This window comes from Cornus florida, unplaced genomic scaffold (genome assembly GCF_030987335.1).
Source record: "Cornus florida cultivar Cherokee Brave unplaced genomic scaffold, ASM3098733v1 CherokeeBrave_3.0.0_Hap2_Chr03, whole genome shotgun sequence".
Lineage (NCBI taxonomy): Eukaryota > Viridiplantae > Streptophyta > Magnoliopsida > Cornales > Cornaceae > Cornus > Cornus florida.
Genome location: NW_026775573.1, coordinates 10236795 through 10247753, shown reverse-complemented (window position 1 = coordinate 10247753; position 10959 = coordinate 10236795). Strand labels below are relative to the sequence as shown.

At 31.4% G+C, this 10959-nt stretch overlaps 1 protein-coding gene across 1 annotated transcript; it reads left to right on the top strand.

Annotated features, from left to right (window-relative positions):
* The first annotated feature begins 2699 nt into the window (after positions 1-2699).
* LOC132299417 (protein NRT1/ PTR FAMILY 5.4) lies at positions 2700-8353 on the top strand. The gene is made up of 4 exons (XM_059796008.1): positions 2700-2904; positions 3019-3236; positions 4815-5341; positions 7365-8353. The coding sequence occupies exons 1-4, from the start codon at positions 2790-2792 to the stop codon at positions 8215-8217; spliced, it is 1713 nt and encodes a 570-aa protein (XP_059651991.1). The 5' UTR covers positions 2700-2789; the 3' UTR covers positions 8218-8353.
* Positions 8354-10959: the final 2606 nt, after the last annotated feature.

Here is a 10959-nt window from a genome sequence, read left to right as displayed (position 1 = left end):
TTTAATATTATAAAGGAAAATAAAACCAAAAATGAAAATCATTTTACAAAAAACCTAATTTTTTATTAAATTCATATTAAGCGGAATTTTTATCATTATAGCCTCACTTTAATGGTGTGTAATTTTTAAAATTTTATTAAATTTATATATTGTGAAAATTCAAAAGGAAATGTACATAAAATGAAAATCATTTTAAATTAAAACTTAACTTTATTAAATTTATATTGAAGGGAAATTTTGTCATTATAACATCACTTTAATGGTGTGCAATTTTTAAAATTTTCTTAAATTTACATCTTTTGAAAATTAAAAAGGAAAATAAAACATCAAATGAAAATCATTTTAACAAAAACCTAAATTTTGTTAAATTTCTATCAAGGAAATTTTTTGTCATTATAATATCACTTTAAAGGTGCATAATTATAAAATTTTTCTTGAATTTGTATTTTTTTTAAGTTAAAAAAAAGGAAAAGAAAAACTAGAATCAAAACCATTTTAAGGAAAACCTAAAATTTCTTAAATTTCTATCAATGGAGTTTTGTGCAAAAATTCAGAGTTTATGCAATTGGCTCTTTCTTAAATTTCTACAAAGGGACATTTTTGTCATTTCCATATTACTTTAATTTCTAAAAATGTGATGGTATCAAAGTTGCAACAATTGCTTAGAGCATCTCCAATCGTTGTGTATATTTTTTTGTTTAAATCTGATATGTCATAAAAGATTTACAAAAAAAAATTTAGATTATTTATTTTTAGCTCTAACGGTTGTTTTATACCTTTCGTATAAAAATATATCCCCAATAACAACCAACCAGTATCATGCCTCGATCCCACATAATTTTTACAAACCTACTGATCGAATATAAGATTGATTCGTTAATGGAATGAGAAAGAAGCAAGAGAAAGGAAATATATTGATAAGATTGTGTAAAATATAGAACAATTTTACACATTGATGTCGTGACAATGTATCTTAACAAACTGCTGGAAATAAAAATAAATAAAAAATTACACATTATACGTGACCGTGTATATTTTACACAAAAGAATATTTTAACATACTGTTGAAGATGCTCTTAGTCAAGGGAGATTTTAGACCAAACTTTTAGAAGGGAGGTTTAATTTGAACAATTTCGAATAGTCAAGTTTTTTATTTTTGGTACAGGGGTGAAGTATTGCAATGTTCAATTTTTCTAAAAGCCATAACTAGTCTTCCCCTTGCATTTCTTATTTTCATGTCTGGCTCAATGAAACAAAATTTGTAGACTATTCAAAGCTTATATATTAAGGACATACTTGATTTGTAATTCTCATAACAATTTTTTTGTTAAAAATTGTAAATTGTACAAAAATTCTATTTGGTTCAATTTTTTAAAAATTATTTTATGAAAACTCAGTTATAAAAAGGTCTGTAAAAGATAGTTCTCTGAAAATAATTTTTTGTTTTCTGAATTCTTGAGAACTATTTTTAAAGTTATAAACTCTAAGATGCAAGGGTGGATGTGGGGCTATGGTGGGCTTGAGTCCACCCCAATTTTTTTTTTTTTTTTAAATTTTTTTTTTTTAGTATAGGCAATTTTAGCTCAACCCCCAAAAAAATTACTAGTATTAGCCCACATCCACCCTTGCATTAAATTAGAATTTGTGCTTTGAAAAGTCTAATTTTAAAACAAAATGTTATTATTTTAAAATTGTTGTCAAGTTTTTTAGAGGTTTGAGTAAGAGATTTTGGGGAAAGGATATCTCAATGGATCTTAAAAGAATAGGGTTTGGCATTTTACTGTCACCATATGCGTGCAATAAGCCACATTGACTCCAATTTTGTTCAGCATGTGCAAACTAACATGAATTATACTTTTCAATAGAAGAGAATCTCACGTATGAGTTCCACATGATGACTTGCATTGAACTTTTCATGAAGTGGGTTGTCACTATCATTAGTGGAATAAAATATATATGAAGGAAAAAAAAAAATACATGTTTTTTTTTTTTTTGATATATTTATAGTCACAGGAACAAACTGAAACCACATGCTTCTTATAAAATGAAATTTCTAAATTTAAAATTTTTAACGACCATCTTTTCAACACATAATAATGAGAATTTTGTTATGAATTGGGGTAAATGATCACAATTTCAAAATTCTTCATTGGCCCGATATAAAGAATATTCTATGGACATTTTACATGGCTTTCTTTTTCTTTTTCTTTTTTTCTTTTTTTATATATCAAATAGGGGTGAAATAAATTTTGTACGTTGATCACTTAATACCAAATAAATTCTTGAGTTACAATACAGAGTATCGATACCCTTTCTCAAATTTAAATGATGAAATCAGATACGTAGTATAAGAATTGTGGACGAATCACATTCTCTAAATTCGATAATTATGATTTAGGGATTGTAAATGAATCACAACTTTTATATGTGGTGGGGTACACATCCCTTATCTCTAGTTCGACTGATTTAGGGGTTCTGGGCAAATCACAACCATGGGTCACAAACAACCCTTATGATTTCTGGTTTTGGAATAAAAATAATTTTTTCTGTAAATATATTGATGGTGCTATGTTTCGTGGCAGCCAACCAACTCTTGCCCAGTGGGAGAAGTGTAAAATTATTTGTTCAACCGCAGGTATATATATATCAAAAAAAAAAAAAAAAATATATATATATATATATATATATATATATATGTGTGTAAATTACTCTCTATATATAGAAGCGACCCATTACCCAATATCAAACTTTCACTTAACCCTCTCTAATATCTTTCTCCTCAAGCCTCCATGGATAACTCAGTAGCTCCAATCATGAGTGTTAATGGACACCAAAACATCCCAAATAATTCCGCCAAAAGAAAACCCTTAAAGGGAGGCTGGAAAGCTGCCATTTTCATCATCTGTAAGCTACATACATGAACCATTAATTCTTTGATCTCTTCTTTTAAAATCAACCCTTTTTTTTTTTTTTTTCTTGGAGGTTGATTTCACGAAGAGTGTCTCATTTTGATTGCAGTTGTGGAAGTAGCAGAGCGGTTCGCGTACTACGGAGTCTCCGGCAACCTCATCTCCTACCTCACGAATGTTCTCGGACAGCCCACCGCCACGGCTGCCAAGAATGTCAATGTGTGGCAAGGCGTGTCTGCAATCTTTCCATTGCTTGGTGCCTTTGTTGCTGATTCATACCTTGGCAGATTCAAGACAATACTTGTGTCCTCCATTATATATTTCATGGTGGGTTCATAGTCACTACTACTCTTTCCTTCATATTTCATCAGAAAATATGATTATACTTTACCATCTGAATTTTTTGATGATTGATTCAACTTGAACCACAGACACTGACACACACACACACACACACACATACATATAGTTTGTAATCTGAATCCTGGTTTTGACTTTTGAGCCATGAAACTAATTAAAGCTGTATTAGCCAGTAGTTTAGATCATGCATACATACTAAACAGTGTGCTGGCAAACAAGGACCTAGCCAGCTAAGGCTTAGGGGGTGGCAGCTGGCCTTCGTATTATTATTATTATTTTTTTTTGTAATTTTGTACTTTTATGCATGTAATATTTGAAATTTTAGATGGAAAATATCCCCTAAAATTTATCCTTTCTAAAACTTTTTCTAATTCATCTTTTCCTTTCTCTTTTACTCTTATTCTTCTTTAAGTTTTTTTATTCCATTCAAAATATTTTACATTTACCTTCTTGAATCAAACCCCAGCCGCCGCCCCCCCCCCCCCCCCCCCCCCCCAACTCTTTTTTTTTCCCCTCAAAGTTGTCTTCTTCTTTTGTTTTCTTTTCCTCTTAATAAAATTTCTTCATGTTTCTACAATAACCTTATTTCTTTCTTCTTCTATTTTTTTTTTTTCTTTTCCTTCTTTAAAATTATTAGTATAATTTTATGAACTTAATAACAGTATTTTATGTTTCATATTTTTTTTACTGCTATTTATTTTTGCAAACATTAACATATTATTTGTATATGGTAGAGTTCTATTTTTGATCGAGATTGTTGTCTATAAAAAACTGTTAGTTGCACGCAGGAACCACGTGTTGCTCAGTGGGGCGGGCTCGCCCACTGATGATGATGATGATGATTATTATTATTATTATTATTATTTAACTTAATACCATTGTAAGTTTATCAAATTTTAATAATGCACCCACTAATTAATAAGTTTTTTATCTTCTGCCCCGTTGAAATTTTTATTTAGTTATATTACATTTTTGAGAGTTTCTCAAAATTCTAATAATGCCTCCATTAATCTATAACATTTTCTTCCTTGAAAAGCTATTTCGCTCTTGATACATACCATATTCATTATACATACTATTTATAAAAACAAAGATGAAAATCATTACTGTATTTTTTTTAAACGGTAGTTTGAAATTTTATTTTATTTTATTATTAATTGTTCAAGGTCAATCCCATAAATATTATGTCCCATAAATAAATTTCTCGGCTGGCGCCAGGACAAAAACCGAAAATGAACTTGACCTAAGACTTGAATTTGCAACCTCACCCTTGTCGGTGCAGCTTTTATGATCATACTAGACATTTGACCAAATTGGTCCCCTTTTTGAGTGAGTGTGTGCTTGTGTTCTTTACCTACCAAAAAAAATAAAAAATAAAGATGAAGTGACGATACATTGTGATATGTATGTATGTGTGAGTGTGTGTGCTTGTGTTGTTTAACTACCCAAAAAAATAAAAAATAAAGATGGAGTGACTACAATTTGAAATTTGAAATTTCTTATATTGTTGCTAGTGATGGTGATCGTTGAGTTCTAAATTCACAGGGACTGGTTCTGCTAACTCTATCAGTCTCAGCAATCTCATTGCACCACCGCCGCGCGGTTTTCTTCCTAGCCCTGTACATACTGACCATAGGCGAAGGCGGGCACAAGCCATGCGTGCAGACATTCGCGGCGGACCAATTCGACGAGGCTCTCCCGGAGGAGAAGAAGGCGAAGAGCTCATTCTTCAACTGGTGGTACTTGGGTATAGTGTGTGGTGCAACCACGGCAGTGCTGGTAGTGATTTACGTGCAAGATTATATTGGGTGGGCCATTGGGTTTGGAATGCTGGCGGTGGCCGTGGCCGCGGCGCTTGGGCTGTTTCTGATCGGGAGGAGGACGTATCGGAGGCAAGCTCCGATTGGTAGCCCGTTTACTAGGGTGGCTCAGGTGGTGGTCGCCGCTGTGAGGAAGCGGCGCGTGTCTGAGACGCGCGGTGGTCTGGGTGTTTGTTATGATGATGGGAGTGTTGGGACAGAAGTTGAGGGACAAAGTAGGGTGTGGACTTTGGCTCGGACCAATCAGTTCAGGTATGTGCTAAAAAATAATAATAATAATAAGAAAGTCAACTTTTTAGTGTGCATATCTTTGAATAGTTTCCCATTGAATACATCCGTTATTGTTTGCCACGTCATAGAATAACGTAGAAGTTGCCATGTCAAAAGCACGCTTGTATTGGGACGACAATCATGAGATTGAATCGATAAATAAGATTTATTAGTGATGATATAATTTTTATTATTAAATTAGGTCGGATGATATAATCTTCATTATTAAATTGCGTGAGATATCTAAGATCCTTGTCCTTTGCATAGAACATAGGCCTTGTTTGAAAACATATTTTAAAAAGTTATAAAAATTGGTTTTAAAAAGTTATAAAAATTGGTTCTTCTCAAAGTATAAGTAAGTTTGGTTTGTAATTATGAAAATAGTTTTTTGTTTTTAAAAAATTATATAAAAAGTTCTATTTGGTATTATTTTTTAAAAATTCAGTTATAAAAAATCTATTTTCAGATAACAGTTAAAAAGTTGTTATCTATTTTTTAAGAATTATTCTTAGAATTACAAAACTATGAAACAAAACAGACCCATATTTTGTAACTCAATTTTTATTACTCTGTCAATTAATTAAACAAGTTTTCAAATTATTTTTTTTATTTTTAATTTTTTGAAATAAAAAATTATCAGTCAATACGTGGTGAATGAGCTCACAACACAGGCTCTTTCTTTTTTACCCTTCAGAGTTCAACTTTCTTATTATTGCTCCTTAGGAAAAATTTAGAAAGGAAAATTATTTTTAAATCGATTTTTCAAACCGTTTCGTATGGTAGAAGAATTCTTTATCCCAATGTAATCCACATTTGAGTTTATTCCACTGCATCAACAAAATAAATCCCTCTTCAACTACGCACATCAGTCAAGAAATAGGTTGAGTGTAGAAATAGCATTAATCAAAAGTCAAAAAGAAGATTGTTCGGGATACACTTGAACTTAATAAGCATTTATTTTTGTCAATTATTAATTCTGATATGAATTTAATTTTGTCAATTTTAAATTTTAAAGTTATCTCAACAAACAGTAACAAATGCTTGTCACTATTAAAAGACCTAATTGTCAATTGGGTTGGCAGTTGGGTAAGTGTCAGTTCAAGCAGCAAAGTCAAAACTAGAATTTTTTTGACACACGTATCTGCCATTGATAGACCACTACTAGCTAAGGCTAATTCCCACTATAGATTTGTAGGACAAACCTTGATGTGAATTTTGTTGCAGACACAAAGTCAATCTTATGGGATGCTAAGAAGACCAGAAATAAAGGAAGACTAAGGTGTCTCTGAATTTTGGTTGGCATCAATCAAGTTGACTTTACTCACTTGAGTGGAAGTTACTCTTAGTTTCTTAGCATATGTTTGGTTTATTTTTCAAAAAATAATATCCAAGTATTAAGAAAGAAAAAAAATTGTTTTTAAATAATATTTATCTAAAAATAGGCTATTTTTTAACAATTTTTTTCAATTTTTTTTTTTTTTATTTTTTTTTTATTAGGTAAAGTATTCATAGTTTTACAAATTTGACAAACTGCTCATTACGGGCTCCAATCCCTCACATTCCTTAGATTATATCATTCGGTTAACGAGCCTTCAATTTTTTTGATATAATTTTTAATTTTTAATTTTTTGAAAACAGAAGACTGTCTTAAACCGAAAAAGCACCTAATATTTCGTGTATTGTGTTTAGAGTCTTATTTTCATTTTTTTTTCCTTATTCAATCCATTCTAAGCTTGATCAAAGAAAGCATTCAATTTCAGTCAATAATTCTTAACCATTTTGATTGTGAAATACTGAAATGTACTTCACAATTGTCTGCCAGATTGTTGTCAATATGACATTAACAAACAAGGCATTAAATAAAACCCTAGCATGAGATCATTTCTAGTTTTTTTCTTTATCTTCTATACCTATAAAAGACATACAAAAAAAAATGGCACAACTGTATAGAGCATTCCAGGATGAGCAACTTAATTAGCACCAAAATGTTGAAACCAATATGCAGATTTCTGGACAAGGCAACGATCATCGACGACAAAGATGCATCAAGCGAAACAAAGAACCACTGGAGGCTATGCTCAGTCAACCAAGTGGAGGAAGTGAAGCTCATCCTCCGTCTAGTCCCCATTTGGCTAGGTTGCTTGACGTTCACCATTGTCATTGCCCAACTCGGCACCTACTTCACAAAACAAGGCAGCACCATGATCAGATCAATTGGATCCTTCCATTTCCCTGCAGCCTCACTTCAAGTGGTCCCCGGCTTCACAATCCTCACCGCGGTCCCAATCTATGACCGGATCCTAGTCCCAGCAGCCCGGAACATCACAGGGCACCACTCTGGCATCACAATGCTGCAGAGGATGGGAATAGGGTTTTTCCTATCCGTGCTCACAATGGTGGTATCAGCTTTAGTAGAGGCCAAAAGGGTCAGCGTTGCAGCAGACCACGGCCTCATTGATGCCCCAAAATCGACAGTCCCAATGAGGGTGTGGTGGTTGCTCCCACAATACATGCTCTGTGGGCTTTCTGATGTGTTCACGGTGGTTGGAATGCAGGAGCTGTTCTACGATCAAATGCCGGAGCAGATGAGGAGCATGGGGGCTGCAGCATATATTAGTAGTGTAGGAATGGGGAGCTTCTTGAGCAGTGCTGTGATATCTATTGTGCAGGCCATTAGCTCAAGGTTTGGTAATGAGTGGCTTGGTGACAATCTTAATAGGGCACATCTTCATTGCTTTTATTGGGTGCTGGCAGGGTTGAGTGCTGTGAATTTGTGTGTGTATCTATGTGTTGCTAAGAGGTTTGTGTACAAGAAAATTGAATGGGATGGTCCAACTGAAGAGAAAGAGTTAATGTGAAATTAGTAGTATATGTATGTGTAGTGAGTCAATACCTTGGTCACAAACTCTGTTAAATCAATAGATGTTTATGTAGATGTCCTCTCTTTCAAGGGTCAGTGACTTTTGTTAAAATCAAAATGGCTGTTCCAACTTTTGTCAATATTGTGGGAGTACTCTGCATATGTGCCTGCATTGGAATTTTTTTTTTTTTTTTGACAAATATTTTCAACTAGGTAGTCCTACTTTTGATGTTAAAGACAAATAAATCATAAAAAAAATTTAAGAAAATGATTCTTGTACCGAATAACTGCAGTAAATTGATAGATCTACTCTTTTAATTGGTCAATTATGCAACAAATAAGAAAGTGGATCCCTCTACTTAATTGTATTTGGTAGAAATAATCAATTAAATTTTTTTCGATTAGGCAATTCACTCGGTGTGAGTATCACTATTAAAATATGTGGACCATGAAGTTCTATTTTTGACATATATTTTTTTCTAGAATTCTATTAACAACGTTTTTTTTAAATTGCGCTTTTTTATAAATGTCTTAAATGTTATTTTCTTATTAAAATACTAACTTTACCAGTTACCTCTACAATAATAATAATAAAAGGCATATAGTTTTAGTTGCCACCAAAATTAGCTATTTTTTAAAAATATTTAACAAGTTATTTAACTTCAACCAATTGTAATGAAAATAAATATTAAAAGAAGCCCGAAAAGTTCTACTATTATTATTATTATTAATTTTTTTTTAATGAGGGGATTGATGTACAATTAATGAATTATTTACACATTTTTAACTTTTTTCTAGACAGATAAGTAATTTCAAAGTAATTTTATTTAACTTTAACATTTCTTTGTTATATATCTAAATTTTATTTTTTTATTATAAAAGTCTAAGGGCTTTTTCTTGTTTCTAGATTTTTTTCATATTTTTTAGAATACAAAAGCAGTCATTAAAGAGTTGGTAAATGTGTTATTATTTATTTAATTAGTCATGTGTTTATCCACTCAATTTTTACCTAATGTTTTTTATTTAGTTATTCAACCTGAAAAGCCACCAAAGTGACATTTTCAACCGGAGGGTTGTCATTTCCACTCTCTCTCCTTAGAACATGTTTCATATTGTTCATAACACTATTTTTTATATGAATGTTATATCCGTAAAAGTGTGTTGTTTCTTTATTTTTTATCAACTAAATCACTTTCTTTAGTGTAAAATATATATAATTTACTAATTTTTCTTAATATTTAAATGACCTAATAAATAAGTTATTATTTATATAGTGCATTACCAAATATTTTCATTTCAGTTATTGAATTTGAAAATGCACCCCCAAGAATTGGTTATTTTAATTTTATTTGTAATTATTGATATATAAATAAATTAATAAATAAATTACGTAGTATTATCAATTTAGTGCACTATCTAATGTTTTCATCTTCAAAATGTATGTGTGATAGTTAACCAAGATAGCTTTCAAAAAAAAAAAAAAAACTAATTGTTTCCATCACGTGTATTTTTAGCTATTATATATATACATATATATATATATATCTAAAAGAAAATAACATTAGTGATATTTTTATTAAAAAGGGTAAATATTGAAAGAAAATGTAAGTGGAATTGTGAACTTAAATTATAATTTTAAGTTTTAACTAAGAGTAGGACAAAATTGTCCTAACAAATTTTTGTAAATCTTATTGGTCCTTATAATTTTCTCTTCGACAGGTATATATATATATATTGGTCCATATCCACAGCCACAAAACTTGGGGGTGTAAAAGCCCCAATCTCTCTCAGTCTCTCTCTGTCAAACAAGAAGAAAACGACTGCACAGAAATTGGAGGTATTGGTTTCTTTCAAGTTTAAGAGCATCGCAGTGGGCTCGCGGAAGGCCCTTTCCGCGAGCCAAACGGCCCAGTAGCTCTCCACTGGTCTCACAGAAAATGGGTGGGCCCGCAAGGGTTTGCGGGATGGCTTGCGGTATTTTGTATATTTTTTTGCCTCATTTGCCGCCAAAATTGGCGTTGCTTTAACAGTGCCATAAGGCACTGTTTGGCTGCAATTTTTTTTAGAAAAAACTCAAAAATAGGTTATTTTGAGCGCTTTTTTTTTTTAAATATTGTTTATGCATTGTTTGTCCAAAAAAAAAATGATTTGGGCCAAAAATAAATTTAAAAACTTTTTATTTTTTGTTTTTTCCCGTAAAAAATAATTTTTTAAATTTTTTTTGCTGTATTGTTCAAAGTTATAATATCGATCCTAACTTTTGAAAATATATTGTTTGATTGAAAAATATTACCGTTGAGAAACAATTTTATCATTTTTAATATATAAAAATTATTACATAAAATATTAAAAAACTATTACATAATAAAATTTATAGTACACAAAATATAGCCGTTACAAATATAACCGTCAGGAATATAGCCGTTACAAATATAACCGTCAGGAATATAGCAGTTAGAAATATAGTCATTATGAAAAAGTTAAATTTTTTTTTTTTTGGAGAGCGAAAATTCGAAGAGCATAATGGCGTGGTTATTTTCGGAGAGCATAAGCTGCTGACGTGGCTCCTGAAATTATTGACGTTGCAAGCTGAAGTGATATTTTTGGAGAACCAAATTAAGAAAAGGCAGGTGCAGATACTCTAAGAACACTTATTGATCATTATTGTGTTGGTGAATATTTGAATATTATTACTTTACATGAGGAAGAAAATATCATGGACAAAACAAATTAAACATTT

Coding starts and splice junctions, on each gene's coding strand:
- LOC132299417 (XM_059796008.1), top strand. CDS start 2,790: ATGGATAACTCAGTAGCTCCAATCATGAGTGTTAATGGACACCAAAAC. Junction 2,905..3,018: donor AGCTGCCATTTTCATCATCT/GTAAGCTACATA, acceptor TTTTGATTGCAG/TTGTGGAAGTAGCAGAGCGG. Junction 3,237..4,814: donor CCTCCATTATATATTTCATG/GTGGGTTCATAG, acceptor CTAAATTCACAG/GGACTGGTTCTGCTAACTCT.